Below are 16,921 nucleotides of genomic sequence, written 5' to 3'. Positions count from 1 at the left end.
TGGCATTGGCAGAATACTTATCCTCTTTAAGCCTCGGTTTCCCTGTCTCTAAAATGAGGGTAATACCTGCCTCAAAGGACTGTGCTGAGGATTAAATTTAATAAACCTGGCACAGGTCCTGGTGCATAGAAATAGTAGATAAATGATGGCGATTATAAAAATATTATTGGTATTGTGCATCCTGAGATACAGTTCCCTCCCACCAAGCTCAAGTCAATTAAGAAATAATTTCATGTTTCTGGTTTGTATTTGGTCCAGTTAAATAGAGAAAAAGAAACATTATGAAAAAATAATATCCTAGAGTAATTGGTGCCAAAAGAATCCTAAAACAAAAATATAAGCCTTGTTATTAATTCCTTAAAACAATCATTTGTAACCATTCTGTGACAGATTTATTGACTACAACATTCATTTAGAAATGCTAAACTAATGAGAGCTCACCATTAGTTGTGATAATGGTCTATCATTTTGAGCTTGAACCATGTATACTTATTTGGCCTCATTTCAGAATAATAAATTATTTCAAACTCATTTCATTTCTTGAAAATGTCCTTATGATTTAGGTTATGAGTTGGATTATATGGCTAGTATTCCTATAATCTGTCATCTAAAATAAACCATACGATTCTGGGCTATTTTAAAATTGAGAAACTTCAAACATTTTTCAGAAATTACATAAAGGGGTTAGAGGATTTCACTGGCCTCTCATTTACCTTTTAATGCTCATGCTTGATTGTTGTTCCATATTAAGGTTTATTTTCTTTTTAAAATAGCTCTGTACAAAGAGAATATACTGCTAAATACTACTGCAAGGAAATGTTTACAGATGCAAATGACTTCTATTTAGGGAGCTCATGATTAAAATGTGGCACTAGAAAGTATGTGAATAATCTTTGAAAAATCTCACAATAGAATTGAATATAGTATATTCACAATCTAAGATTACAGCTATTAGGAGTACGTGTGACTATGCATGTTCTATATGTTGCAAAAGATGTCCAGTTGAAACTTGTTGGTCTAATTTTACCTTAATTTAGATAAATGAACTGGTTTTATCATTGCAGAGCTGTAATGTGGAATGAACTAGAAGGCCAGTACACTGGAAGGAACCAGGGTTACATTTGCCTGCAACAAGTGAGCCGGGCAGTTCTCACAAATCTATCTTTCTGATACACAGAAGGAACATCTTAGCTCTTACATGCGACCATTTCAGTCTCTCTTAGAGGCTTAAAGTCTATTTTGTTATTTTATTTTTTTTACTGCTCACAGAGCAGACTGCTTAATAAAGTCAGGGGGAAAGGCTGAAAGCACTGGCGGACATAATTTTTTCTACCCATTTGTGCCCAGAGAAGATCCGTTCTTTTAAAGACCAACCTCCTGGGGTCACCAGAGAGATCACTACAAGTTTGCATCTCATTTCTGTGGAAATTGTGTCTTTAACTCTTTTGGGCATAGTAAACACTCTGCCAGCTTCCCCGTGGATGGCTCTGGAGACTGGCCTGGTGCAGGCCCTGGCCATACAGGGGACTAATGAACATGTCACGCGCGTCTCGAGTTCTCCAGTCTCTGGCACAGCTGTGGCACTTTCTCCCCCTGCTGCGAGGCACAGCACGCTGGCCATTTGTTGGCAAGTTCATATTTCACACTGCAGGGAATTGAAATGATTGAACAGACAGAAGAAGAGTTTTATTTGCAGTAGCCCCCGTATCCCTAGACTCTGATTTGGCATAAAACATCTGCTTCATGATCTGCTTCAAGGCCAGTTCCTTTCCTCCAACAAAGGTTACGACTTCAGGCAAGCTGTGCTTCCACTGGCAGGAGGAAATTTGCCCGAAGACTTGATTTAGTCAGAATCAAAGCATCCTGCCACAGAATTTCTTTTTTCAATTATCTCCGAAGAGGCAGCCAGACTTTAAATGTATCAGTATAATAAATGTAATGAAATGAGGCAGACACTCCTTTCCCCCTGTTGCTATCAATGGGAGGTGCACATGCAGTGGTGCATCCACACCCAGAAGCCTGTGACACTCACCTAGCTATCTGCCAACACACATGTCTTGGCAACAGCACATTGTAGGGATGGCCTCTGGATGTCTTTTAGCTCATCAGCCTAATAAATAAGTGCATGCTTTGGTTTTACCTGCAGTGTTTGTATCTTTCAGGTTATAAAAGCAAATTGGCATGATACTGAAAGTAATTATTACTATTTTTCATAGTGAAGACACATCATACAGCCTTTGTTTTGTGGCATGGTCCTAATTACTAATTATGTTTACCCGCATGATGTTGTTGTGCATAGTCATATTTTTTGTTCAAGACAGCCCTTGCTAGCCTTACAGACATATATACAAAATTAAATCCTGGCATTTTATTATGCTAGAGCAATTAGATGCCATCCTTGTAATGAGAAACATGACATCTTCATCGCTCTCCTCTCTGTTCTCTATATTTTCATGTTGTTTTAATGCAGACATTTACCAGAATTGAGTACAGTCTTTCTCCTACACACACACACATGCACACATGGCACACTGCTAATTGAATATCTGCATATCTCCAAGGAGTCCTGTGGGTGAAACCATGTATTCATCTTCTTTAGTTCTTAGGCCACTTTGGTTTAAGAGTAAGAACTGTTGCTTTTATGAAGTGCCTTTTTCTATAAAGTCAAAACCTCACAGCAGTGCACAGAAAGCCAATGGTATAAAGGAGCTAAGTAGAGTCTTTAATAGAGAGAGCTGGGTTGTAAGTGTTTTTGTTCCTACAGAGCAGATAGATTTGGCTCCATCTGTTCCATATTCATAACAAAGGAACACACTTACAGGAGGGCCAAGTTCCCCGGAGCCGCCTGGTAATGATCTTTTCACCAGAATGAAAGCATCTGAACCCAGTGGCTTGGCCCTGCGAAGAGCATTGAGCAGGATTGCCCTTCAGAATGCCGATTTCCTTGTAACTCAGGTTGACATAAATTTTCCCAGTGTACAGACTGGAAAGCATTTACTGATTTCTCATCTCCCTGAAGCACTGTGTAGTTGGGAACTTCAAAACATAAACTTTACCTCCCCTTCCTCCAGCCACAGAAGATGTGGAATTAGATCCTGGGAGCAAAGTTTGCACTGCAAGTGTCTAAAGGTGTCACAGGAGAGAGGCTGTTCTTTAGACTTTTAAGTTTGTTCCTATTCAGACTTTTTAATCTTTTTTTTTTAAAACTGGGGTTAATGAATAGAAATATGAGTTACACCAAATAAGGAAAAACCCCTGTTGAGTTTTGTAATTAGTGAACTTCAAAGCCAATTTCAGCTGAGACTTCTTAGATTAAAAAGATAAGTTGACCCAAGAGTTTTCTTCCACTAAGCACAGGAAAAATAGAATGAATCCCGCCCCGCATGCCAAAGAATGTAATAAGTCTTATTTATATGACATGGAGAGTCATCATAGAAATATAAATGATTCCTTAAAATTTAAATAGCACATTGGTATTAAACAATTGGCTTAAAACTTAATAGCACATCATGGCTATCCATCATGGCTAATGGATAGGATACTTGTTTTTATTACTCTTTTTTTAAGATTTTCATGAAAAATAAAAACATTGAAAACAGAAACGTATATTAAAGGGATGGTTATCCTTTTTTTCATTCTTCAGACTTCAAACACTAGAAGCTCCTAAAAATACACCATTGATTTATTTAATATGTTTTATGTTAAAGTTATAATTCATCAACCTATTATTATCCATATTGCTACCATCTGTGCATTACCTGCTTGCTAAACTATGGTTTTTGGCAAATCAAATAGTAAATAAATCTCTCCAAAAGTTTGCAGCAGCAATAAAGTGGGCCAAGTTTTCATCTAGCTACCGGTAAGATTGCTCTGTGCATTTGCGAGAGGAAATATAAAAGTAATAGTCACAGAAAGTGAAAAACATAGCAGATCAATCAGTGAAGATCACAGGTCCTAGAACACATTGGTAACTTTGGTTATTTCCTGTACTATACGGCCCTAACTATCTCTGGTTTAACTCAGTTTTCAGATTATTCTTTTTTCATTCCTTCAAAAAGATCGTTTGGTTGCCTGCTTTCTCACAAAGCGCTATGTTCAGTTTGAGAAACACTGTGGTGTAATTAAAATTTTTTTTCTTTTTTAAAGAGTTTACAACTTAATTGGGAAATAGACAGTAAACCAGGAAATGAGCAAATCTATAACTGTCAATTACACTAGGACCTATAGAGCACTGGATGTGGTGACAGAAAGATATGGAAACAGCTTTCAGGTGGCTGATCCTGGGAGCTTTCTCTGAGAAAACTGCATTTGAGCCCCCTCTTGAAATCAGGCAAAATCCCTTAAACTTCTAAGGCACAGAAGAGTGGCTTTTGTCCACAAAAAAGTTTACTTAGAAGATTACTTTTGTTTTAAAATTTGATATTTCACTTTCTCAAATTAACAAATTTTTAAAATAATTCTTCCTAAAAATTGCAAATCTAGCCAATTCAAATTGGCTTATACATCTCAATCTATCTACAAAACTAGTCAATGTAAATATTTGGCTTCATTTATAATCACAGTTAATTTCTTTAACCATTTTACATTGAACTTAAAGATTTAATATGTTCTCTGTCCTTTGAAAATATATTCTCTATCCTTTTTAAATATATCACTTGTCTGACTGTACAATATTTCCAAGTATTTAATTAATTCATGTCATCATAATAAATTAAACTTAAAAATATGAAGCTTTAGTTCTCTTAAATGTTCCGAAACTACATGTAAACCAGATTTCACTTTGTCACAAGACCAAATCAATTTTTCCATTACATATTTTAAATTGGAATTACATGTCCGATCTGTTACTCGAATTGGCCAAAGTTATCCTACACTTTCAAAGTATTGAAGTTCCACTTCACAGATGTTTTTTCTTACATAAGAAATACTAGATCTGTGGTTTTAATTCTCTTAAAGATGCCTATAGTTAGCTTTTAAAAGTCTGCTGTAGTTGAAGGATAGTTATGTTCCTCAACACAATTACAGTCTCATGTAATGTCTAAGGTGCCCTGACTTGTCTGGGCCTCTTAAGGACTAGCATTGCAGCCAGGATGACATCACCCTCACCTGTGGTCCTCATTGCCCAGTGCTACTTTATTTTATTATTACTTCAGAAGCCCCTAATCACCTGGATTCTAGCTTTACCTTGACTGTTTTTTTTTTTTTTAATTGGTCACTGGAGGGGTCTGCAACCCCTTACCTAGGCTATCATTTGTTCAGAGTCTGTGTATCTTTGGTTATAAAGACTCCCTCATTCCCTTCACTTCTTATTTCTTGGAACCACACAGATATTAAAATACTACCTACTTGATTTTTTATGTCTCTTGGACTTTGTCTATTAGACAAAGTTCTCCAAGGTCATTCTATAAGAAAGAAACTGCAGCAAAGGGAGAGGAGCTTTCTAGAAAAAAAGAAATTTCTTTTGTTCTTAATTTATTTGGCATTTACCGTTACCCCCTCTTCATTTTTCTTTTTTGTTCTATTCCTGAGTTTTGGTTCATAGCTGGCCCACAAATCACTCTACATTGGACATATTTTTCTTAATTTCTATTCTCATTCTTCAAATATTTATCAAACACCTGTTATGAACAAAGCAATAGACTCCCAGCACCAAGAACTCAAGAAACCAGCATGGCTCCTGTTCTTGCAACTGTAGTAACAGAGATAAGAAGTAATAGCCAATTCTAAAACAAAACAGAATGATGCACTTGCTATGAAGGAGATAGAAACAGATGCTGTAAGAATTCAGGAGAGGGTAGTGCATTGGAGAAAGGGGACATATCTCAAGTGACTGGAGAGAGCTGGAATTTGAGAGGCAAAGCAAAGGTCACAGGATATTAAAAAGAAGACTTTCCAGGAGGTTCTGGAAGGTAATATTGTTGGGACTAACTATTAATGTGTATTGAAGGTGGGAGAGAAAAAAGAAATCACAGTTGGGATCAGATTATGAAAGACCCTGTCTATCATGCTGTAGGGTGATGGACAGGAATGCACAGACATCAACTTTACTGAAAAGTTGTCCTACTCAGAAACAATCACAGTAAACTAGAGTTTAGTCCCTAAGATTTTACTCACTCTGTCAACATAAAACCCATCAAAGAAAGCTTTTTGGTGTGAAATGAAGTATACAGTCCTGGTACCTAAACAGTTGTCTCTTTGATAAAATTGAGCCTGCTAAAGAGAAGACATTAATTTGTTCATACCTCTAGAATTCCATTGGGAGTCTTTACCCCAAACTAACGGGTACTCCTGCCTAGATACTTATATTTCACCAGAAATGATTGACATGGGGGAGAATGTAGCCTACTGATTAAGAAAAACAACTAAATGAATCATTGATTTGCATAAATACTTATCTACATTTATGCAAAGGAACACAGAAGAGTGAAATAAGAACCATTTATACTATAGCAGCAGAGTGTTTGTGGACATGTTAGGGTACACAGTCATGTCTGCTCAGTGCCATTGCTGTAGTGGGTCAAGCCGTGAAGCTGCAAAGGGAGTCTCATTGGCCAGCCTGGTTGCTTCTCTGTAGAATTCATGTCTTTATTTTGGTCTACCTTTGCTTCAATTTTATAGCATGCTCACACTCTTAAAATGTATTTAAAACACAACCCACAGAATCTTAGCAAGATTTTCAAAAGAATGAGGGTCCTCCAATACCCTTTCTAATTCTCCAAGCACCTGCCTCAGACTCAGCACACAAGCCTCACATGAACACCTTCATCATCCCCCCTCTCCCCCATCCTTACAGTTTAGAAATGAGGTATCCCCTAAAAGCTAATGTATGAAACAATGCAATAATTTTCAGATGTGAAAAGATTAGTTTATGAGAGGTATAAACTAATCAATGAATTGATCCAATGGTCTGGATTAACTGGGTGGTAATGGTAGCAGGTAAGGTGTGGCTACTGAAGGTACTTCACTGGGGGCATGGCCCTGGGGTTATAATTTTGACCTCCCCATACTGTGTTCTAAGTTGCTTTGCTCCTCCATGCCTTTCCACTATGATGTTCTGCCTCACATCAGGCCCAGAGCAATGGAGTTGCCAGTCTACAGACTAAAACCTCTGAAACTGAGCTAAAATAAATGTCTCCTCCTCTTAGTTGTTTTTTTTTTTTGTCAGGTCTATTGGTCACAGCAAAAACAATTTAAAAAAAAAAAAAAAACACCTGACTGAAACACCCCCCAAACACTAACAAATGAATCTACAGTAGTATTCAGTTTTTAAAATTTAGGCTATAGAGTCAGACATGGTGCCACGCACCTGTAGTTCCAGCTTCTCAGGAGGCTGAGGCAGGAGGATCTCTTAAGATCAAGAGTTCAAGGCCACTCTGGGCAACATAAGGAGACCTTCTTTCAAAATGTAAACTACAAAGGGTCACATTTGTCTGGTTTTCTTCATGAATGACAAATAACTTTTTTTAACACTGCTATCCAGTCCTGTCCCCTCCCTCTTCTACATAGTTGTACTCAGAATTGGAGACTTAAGAAGCCCTAGCTGGGCCCTTGCTTCAGGAAATCCCTACCAGAGGGAGGAATAAGTACAGAGTGATGATATCAATCTGTATGGTAGTGAAATAATATTTGAGATCTCTAGGGATCTATCACCTGAGATTCCAAGTGCACTATGCAATTTTACAGCTCCTCTTAAATAGGTGACACTTAAAATTTGTTTTGAGAACAGGAGGCTCACAGCAAAACAAGCATAGGTAGTAGGTTAAGCAGCTGATTCAAAGATACAAAATAAGTCATGATAAATGAACCGAGGAGAGAGTCGAGAGCATCATTATGCTTGCACTCAAACAACTAACCATGTCTCTTCCAAGCACCCTCCCCAAGGAGGTTAAGGATAATGGGGATAGTGAAAGGCTAGAAAAAATTAACATTTTTCTAGGAGTTTCTTTGAATTTCATTAACTTGATGATTTATTAGTATTTTGCTCTTCTGCTGCCTGAGTGCTGTATGGTAAAAACATTGTTTCTGTTGTTACGGTACAAATGAATAATGGGGGCTCTGTAGCTCTCCTTAGAGTCACCTGATGGCATACCATACAGAGCTGCTCAAGGAGCCGGAGGAGGAGGGATAATACAAATTGTTCCTCTTGTGAGATTCTAGGACTTTTACCTTTTATCTGAGCTTTTATTTTTGCTGTCATTACTTTCATTATGTGGCTTCCAGTGAAGAAGGATTTTTCTAAGTGAATGGTTCTGCTTATCCTTTTTGTTGTTGTTGTTGTTGTTGTTTTGTCAGATAATACTTATCTAGTACAGCAGGTTTGCCAAAATCACCACAGACCAGAAGAACCATCTGAAGACTTTGCACAGACTTAAACAGTGTGTCCTCAGGCAAGGCCAGGCCTCAGAGAATATTTGATAAGAGGAAACATTTTTTTTTCTAACTGTTCAAAGATATTTGGGGATATTTTCTAAATAATAAAATGCCTAATAATATGTTTAGTTTTTTTTTTTAATTTAAATGAGATCTAAGTGTTATCTCTGTGAGTGGACTGGATTTCCCCATTCATTGAAGAAGGAGGTCAAGTCTTGAATCACACACTGAGATTTATTTAAACTGTCTTAAATTTTCCTAAGAAAGAATCAGAAAGCCTTCTTATAAGGGACAGTTTAAAATAATCCTCCAAAATCAACGTTGTTTTCTGCTCATAATTCAGTAGATTTTGATACCCTTCTTCAGTGGAAACAGGTTTATCATCACTAAGCTTTTAAAAGTCAGTAAAAGTTCGCTCATATTTCAAATAAATGTGTACATAAGCATGATGATGTTCTATTTGTTTATTTCCAGAAATTGGTAGAAAGAAACTTGTCCTCAGCCATTTGTTTGAGGTTGCTAAAAAAAAGTAATTGATCTACTGAGACTTAGCTGCTAGAATTTAAATAATACTGAAGTTAGCATTTGCAGTGAGAATTCGCCTAAGGCGGCAGAGTCATTGGGGGAGCAATGGTTGGGATGGGTGGTACCTCCCAATTTCTCTTTTTTCTGAGGCTGCCCAGCTGGAACTTATTTTACCTCCCTTGCCCTGAACTTTACTCTAATTTTTTGTTCCCCGTTACAGTCCCCTAGTGTTGAAAACAAGTTTTAGCTTGGGGAGTACATTTTTCCACCCTTCTTGTTATATTGTGGGAAATACATCCCTTTCCCTTTTCTAGTTTTTTTAAAAGAAACATCCCCAGAGCCATATCAAAGTATCTAATATTTACATGGTATTTTTAATTTCTCCAAGGCCTCCATACTTAATAACCTCCTTTTTAATTTTTACAACTGGGGCTTTGACCTTAACCTGCCAATGATTTAAGTCTTGGGATACTGCTGGCTGTAAGAGGTAAAATGTGTGGGCAAATTTAACCAGCTCCTGTGGATGCAAACTCCATACACCTAAGGCATGAGCCAGTGATTAAAACACATGACTTCTGGGCTGGGGTGCAGCTTAGTGGTAGAGAACTTGCTGTAACACATGCAAGGCCCTGTGTTCTATCTTGAGCACCACAAAAACAAACAAGAAAAGAAAAGAAAAAAAAAAACTCCATGTGACTTTTACATCTCAATAGGTAGAATGGTGTAATGTGGTCCAATATAACTGGTGATTTTATTCTTAATATGAAAATCAAGTCTTGTGGTGCTTAAAAAAAAAAAAATCAAGCAGTCAGTTGTAAATTATTGCCTGGGTATTCTTCACTAAGAAGAGGCCTAACTTTTGTTTTAAGAATTTTTCTGCAAATCTGGTAACCATTTTCTAAGAAGTCCATATGGCTTTGGTTACTCTCTATCCCATTCCCACCACTTCTTTTCCCCACCCTTCGCCCATATACACAAAATGGATTTTATTGATTCATTAAATTCTAGGAGACATTTGCAATACTGCTCTGTATTTAAATGGGCTTTACTTTTCCAGCATTTACTGTGAAAGAAATATTAATGCTTAATTCTGCTTTCACCTGCCTAATTTGAATATATTTGTGTTGTATGTTAAACTGCATGAAAAACCTAGAGGGGGAAAAAACTGGGTTCTGCTAACAACTAATAACCTATCTTTTCTTTTGACTTGCTCAAATTGAGAAATATTGCCTGTGGCAAACATAATGGAAAACTGCATTTTTAATGCTCACACACACTCGTTTCTTTACAAAGAAGAAAGTGGCTGTTTTTAAAAATAAAACTTCTCAAAGTACCCAGATTGACATGGGACACAGAAAAGGAGAGGGATTTTGGCCTTTGGAATTAAGATTGGAGGCTGAATAAGGTTAGACAGAAATGTTCAAGTTGACTAATGAGCACTGTATTGGGCCTGAAAATGTGAAAGAAGTAGGAAATGAGAGTCCTACCTCTCTCCTGCCAAACTTTAGCTTCTTTATGAAGAAGAATATTTGATACTTTAATTATTGTGGAACTTCTAAAGTCACATACTTCGTTTGATGGCCTATGAAGAAGATAATTGATAGGAGGTTTGGATAGTAAGAAAAGTTTAACTTATTTTAACTTTAAAATTTTTAACTTTGAAATTCTTTCAGTTAAAGCTCAACTTTATATCCCATTTCACAGATCTGAGGAAAAGCATTTTCTCTTATGACTGAAGTTCATATTTTGTATCAGATCCCACTTAGGTTTACCCAGCAATTCAGAGTTAAAGTGAGACATCATGTTAATTGCAAGGAACAGCACAGGTTGATTACATTAGCAAAAACAAACCAAGTTGCATGAGAAGGAAAATGAAAAACAGTTTTTAAATGCTGGAGTGAGAACAAATAGATGTGTCTTGTAGTATTTCTTCAACAGCAGTTTATAATTACCTCTCTTACAGGCTATTTTAAGTGGACTTGTAACAGTAGCCTGAAATATAAACTAGTAAGGGATCTGGTTGTTTAGGCATGGCCCCAGTGTAAGGAGTGCACTGCTCCATGGGAACAAGGACATGGCTGCCCATCAGGAGAAAATGCTGCAGTGTCTTAGTCCTTCAGTCTAAAGGCAGCTGTGTGAAATCAATGATGACATACATTTGTTTGTATACTGCATTGCACCAGCCAGGTCTTGAAAAAATTACCCCCAAAGCTTGTGGCTAAAACAACATTATTTCAGAATTTCTATGGGTCAGGAGTCCAGGTTCCACTTTGCTGAGAACATTGGTCTCTCCAAAAAAAAAAAAAAAAACAACAATAACAGTCATCTCAAGGTCCAGCTGAGGATTCACTCTGTCTCACATTATGGTTAGCCAGATACAATTCCTTGTGAGTTGTTGCTTTCTAAGCCAGGACTTCCTTGCATGCTTAGGGCTGGAAGTCTCGCTCAGTTTCTAGCTGCATGGGCCTCTGCATTGAGAATCTCACAGTATGGTACCTTGCTTCATGAGCAAAAGATCAAGTTTTAGCAAGAAGGAAGTCACAAACTTTTGCAGTCTCATCACAGAGGTGATACTCTTTAACTTGGGCTGTGTTCTCAGAAGAAGTTACTAAGTTCAGCCCCGTCTTGAGGGGAGGGATTACAGAAAGGCTTGAGTACAAGGAGGTGGGGATCACTAGGAGCCATGTCAGAAGCTAACTACAACAAGCTAACTACAACAACAGTGTTCTCTTGCTATGTCCAAAATGGTGTGAATACAGTATATATTTGAAATCCTGAATATAGTTTTTTAAGCATAGGTCCCTCCTTTGCTCCACATTGGCTAAGTGCTATGCTAAACTCACCTGAGCCCAGGACACCAAGGGAATGATTTTTGGGGAATGACTCAAGTTAGGGCCCCTGTATGAGGTCATGGAACAGAGTGAAGATAAGGGGCCCTCATGGCCTTATAAGCATGGTACTCTAAACACAGAACTGGAGGGCCCCCAGCTTGTATTTCATTATGTGCTGCACAGTTTTGTTTGGTACTTTGCAGCTCATTAGGGGGAAGGGGACCTATGGATTGATTTATAAAGTTGCTATTAAGATAATGGAATGGGAGCTTTTGCTTGTTTTAATGGCCCCCGTATCCTTACCCCCAACTTCCTGACGCCAAATGTGCATTTTCAGCAGTGAGTAAAGGGATATGAATCTGGATTTCATGGCAACTGTTTAAGACATTTCTCATTTTAATTTGAAAATCTCTATTAGAAAATCCATGTCTCTTTATAAAAAGAATGCAGGTTTAGGTTTTCTTCACTGATTGCAGGTTAACACTTCTATTTAGTTGTTGGAGCTTTGACCTGGGAATTTAGGGGTAAAATGTTGTAATTATTTTGTTGTAGTTGCTCTTGGTCAGTTTCCAGAGACCCTACGAAACTTCTGACAAAATTCCTCTGGTGAGCGAGTCTGCCACACACCTTCACACTCCAAGATAAAGCTATCGCTCCCTACTGAAAATTGTGCTAGCTCTTCATGTAAGCCTCAGTTCTCATGTGGATCATTCTAGATGTCCTCACATTTATGCACCAGCTGGAATAAGCACAATACAAAGGCAAGATCAGGGGGCTAGGGATGTGGCTCAAGCAATAACTCGCTTGCCTGGCATGCATGGATGGGGCGCTGGGTTTGATCCTCAGCACCACATAAAAATAAAATAAAGATGTTGTGTCCAATGAAAAGTGAAAAATATTTTTTTAAAATTCTCTCTCTCTCTCTCTTTCTCTCTCTCTTTGAAAACAAAACAAAAAAAAGGCAAGATCAGTTTGTCTTAGCATCCCCAGCATTTAATGAAGAAGCAGGCTCATAGTAGGAATTTTAAAAGTATTTGAAATGATGGATGAAGCTGCAGTAATACATAATGCATTTGATAAGTATTCACTATCAGTTTTTAATGTTGACTGTTAATTTTCTAAGGAAAGCAACAGAAGACATTGCATATATATATATATATATATATATATATATGAAACTATATATAAAATTTCTTCTAACTAAGATAAAGATAATATTGGTCACTTTAAGGTGAATGTTATAAAGTGGTATTTCTCTAGAGTCATGGGGATTAATATTACCTAGCTCCTAACAAAAGCCAGGCATCCTTAGTTTTGCCATTTACTCATAAGTGATCCTGAAAATTTTTCTTTTCAAAGCTTACCTGAAGGCATATAGTACATGTTTCAATTCTTGTATTATTTTGTGCTTTTAATGCTCAATCCTCTGCCTTTAGTTTACTTGCGACTCATAAAGCACTTTTGTATTATTGCATATCTTCAAATATTACTGATAATTAGTCGTCTGTATTTCAAGTGACATAAAGGCATCCTGCACTGTCAGCTAAGGAGGATGGGGTGAACAGACCTTGAACATGTGGTGAAGCTGCATGCTCACATTCTAAAACCTTGTGTAAGAAATGGATAAAGGGATATAGATAAAAGGATTTTCCGCAATATGGAATTTTTTTATCTTTTTAAATATTTTTGGTTTTGTTTTTAGATGTGGTATGTAAGGAACTAAAGTTACACTGACCTAACAAAGCACACTTCTCAATTTGGCTCTGAGGGCTTGGTGTTCAGGGCATGAGCGCACAGTCTCATGAGCAGAGATTGTGGAGTCAGTCCATGTTAATGTAGTCTGTACATGCACTCACATACCAATTGTATGTTAATAGTCTCTGCTCATAAATTTTTCTAAGGATTAGAATGCTATAGTCAAACAGTATCATGAAGCATCGATCACACTATCATTGTCTGAGCTTTTCTGGTGTTAGGAAATAATAGTAGGAAGACTGGTAGGGAAGAGAGGTTTCTGTTTTACATTTTATGTGAAACATATCTGATAATTTGGGAATGTAATTTATCTAGTAGCAAAGGCTCATGTCGCTTCTTACGAGCTGGTGAGAGAACCCTTAGTTTTTTCCTGGATGTCTCATCAATTGTTACTATTTAGTTATTCCAATACAACCTACAATAATTTTTATGTCCTGGATTTATTTCTACTTAAGAGAAATCTGAAAGACCAGTACTAAATCCAAAAAGCTCTTCACAAAAGCAATTAAACAGTTAATCCTGCTTTGAGTCTATTTATCTTGCAATATCGCGTAAAATCAGCTACTTATGGTGAATCAAGTTCAGAGGCTTAAAGTGAGTTCCTCTCCACTCAAAAACCTATAGAACAGCAGTGCAAATATCCATTTTTTGCTTTTCCACACTACCTCTCGTGAGTAAGACATGTAGTCATTTAAGAACCCATGGTTTTCTTAATGAATTGGAGTCACCTATGTGCACTGTGTTTGTGACATGCACATTTGCAGTTGGGGTCCACAGGAAGGACACCATTTCCTGGATCAAACCACAGAGTGCAAATATTGTGCCCTAAATAACACACTAGTTACTGTAAATGTCAGTAGAGGGAGTTTTTCCGACTTTGATTTAATGAAAGCCTACAGCAAAGCCAGCTGTTAGCACTTCTTAACTGCTTGTCAGAGGATCCAGAGGAGGTGGGGAGGGTGGAAAACATCTTTTCTCCATACTTTTGTCCTAAAATAAAGAGTTTCAACAGGTGTTGAATAGTGACACTGGGGGTCCTTTACAGCTTGAGGTTTTAGGTCCTTAATTTATAAGTTTTCCTATAGCATGGTTTCATGGATCTGTAGTTCCATGAGGAAATTCATGTAAAATTGGTTTGGAATTTACATCTTGAATCCTCTTACCTGCAAAGTAAACTTCTGTGTTCATTTGTTTTCTGGGATTCCCCATGAACAATACCATAAAAATAAAAAGAGAGAAGACAGCGCTGGCCCTCTCTTTGTCACTTTAGCTATTACCACACTAATTTTAAGCCATGTGTGTTTTGATTGATGTCATCTGCCTTTTCGGAACAAAGAAACCACTTGAAGCAAGCACATAGGGAGGAAAGTATGCAGCACTCATTTCAGTAATTTATGTCATTTCTAGAATGCATTAGTAAACACATGTGGTTGTTAAGGGTCTTGCCACCCTTGGAAATCCCTTTGACATTCAGCTGTGAGTACTGCAGGGAGATAATCTTTCAAACCCAGAGAAAGTTTACAATCTTATTATCTTGAAGAGGAGAAGAAAGTTTCTTCCTCAAATGATTTATAACTTGAAACATGTTGTCATGTTTTGGTAAGTCCACTTTATTAATTCCATCCTTCTCTGTTGCACACTTTTTAAAAAATAAATGTGCCGTTGCAACATAGTACTTTCTCAATAGCATATTGTACTTATAATAGCATGATGGAAGTTGCTGGGCTTGGGTTAGTCATATAGAAAGTGGAGCCAAGTTCTGAATAAAACCTCTAATTGAATTACCTGCAAAGCACTGACAGACAAGCTTTCAGGACAGACAAAGCTCTGCTTTCCCCAACAGAAATTGGTCATGTTTAAGTCTGCCTTTCTGACTATCAGATACTGGTTTTTGCCAGCACTTTCCCCAGCACTTTCACCCCCAGCCTCTGGTGAGCCTCTCTTCCTGCAGCTGAGGAGGAGCAGCCCCTAAAGCAAGAGGGCTCTGGTATTATCCTCTTGATTTAGAGAAAATTCGTAACAGATCAAGTTAAATGGAAATGCCTTTGAAATGAAAGTCCAAAATATTTTTTCATAGATGACCCACATTCTTGCATGATTCTTTATTGTATTGAAATGTGGGATGTGAAAGTAAACTCCTCTGTAGCAGTTAGATCCATCTGAAAAGTATAATTTGTTGTAAGTAATCAGTTGTCGTTGTCTCCTCTCTCTCTTGCCCTCTCTCACCACAGCCTCTGCAATCCCAGATAATGGAAGAAGGTCCTGCCTAAAACTCAAAGTCTTTGTGAGACCAACAAGTAAGTTTCCTAGATTGAGCTTCAGAGGGTGCCTTCACTGCGCATGCTTTATCGTGTGGTCTGGTTCACGGCGGTAAAAGTTTTTTTTTTTTTTTTTTTTTTTTTTTTTACTGTTAAATCTCGTGTGGTATCTGTTTCGTATATCAACATCCATGTTTTAGTTTTCATCATATTTTTTCTCATCATTCTTCATGATGCTTTTATTTAAGTACACAGCAGTTGCTAACTTGTTGTTTCTTAGATTGTTGTACGTGCACAGCTAATGGGAACAATATTGGCATTCGGATACATGCCATTGATTGTAAAACAATCTTGACATAAATAAAAGGAAAAATAGAGAGAAAGAAAAAAAAGAGAAATGGGAGTTTAAGGGTATCTTCACTAACATATTTGGCTGTTATCTCTATTTTTGTTATAGATAGCTGTATGAAAACTATAGGTGTTCATGATCGTGTTTTCGATGTTAACGACAAAGTAGAAAATTCATTAGAACCAGCAGGTTAGTATGCTTAGAGAATCTCTTTTAACAAATGCATCTATCTCTCCGGTGCTTCAGCCCTTTTTTTTTTCCTTTCTTCCTCCTGCATGTTTGCATGTTACGATTGTTCTGCTTTTGCCCATTGCTACCAATGCTAATATTACTTATATTCTACTTCATTCCTCCAGTTATCTTTGTGTAATGCATGTTAGATTAAATATCGCTTTTCTTTTTTGGACATGGGTTTTATTTAATGCAGTATCCTAATATGAAGCCCCATCAGAATGCTAAAATCTCACTGCCTTTTGCCATATCCTCAGAGCATGCTGGTGAATCACTGTGAATATTAAAAAATCTGTTTTCATATAAGACAAAAAACATTTCCATTGTATGTGTTTATAAAATTTTCATTTTGATATCCAAATCTGTGGCTAAAAGTAGTAGGACTATTGAACAAAAGAGCAACCAATTCAGTGTATTTAGTTTTCCCTAGAAAATCACATACCTCATGAAACTGATCTAAAAAACTTCATTTTATTCCAATATTGTTTGTGCTGTTGTTGTCAATAGCATTTGTCTGGAGAAGTATAATCATGTTTCCACCACAGATTCACACACCTGCTGCTCTCACAAATGTACACCGTAGCCTGTTGAGCAAAATATGA

The 16,921-nt window shown here is 37.2% G+C and overlaps 1 protein-coding gene across 2 annotated transcripts in view; it reads left to right on the top strand.

Moving 5' to 3' along the window:
* Efna5 (ephrin A5) overlaps positions 1 to 16,921 on the top strand; it is a 269,600-nt gene that overhangs the window by 247,662 nt on the left and 5,017 nt on the right. Inside the window, exons 3-4 of one of the 2 annotated variants that reach the window (XM_026391307.2) lie at positions 15,713 to 15,778; positions 16,197 to 16,277. In XM_026391307.2, coding sequence (XP_026247092.1) covers positions 15,713 to 15,778; positions 16,197 to 16,277 — 147 coding nt within the window. The remainder of the gene's footprint in view (positions 1 to 15,712; positions 15,779 to 16,196; positions 16,278 to 16,921) is intronic. The other variant, XM_026391308.2, reaches the window with a different exon arrangement.

This window comes from Urocitellus parryii, chromosome 1, assembly GCF_045843805.1.
Source record: "Urocitellus parryii isolate mUroPar1 chromosome 1, mUroPar1.hap1, whole genome shotgun sequence".
NCBI classification, from domain to species: Eukaryota; Metazoa; Chordata; class Mammalia; order Rodentia; family Sciuridae; genus Urocitellus; species Urocitellus parryii.
The sequence above is the reverse complement of the archived record's forward strand: the minus strand, read 5'-3'. Positions and strand labels throughout refer to the sequence as shown.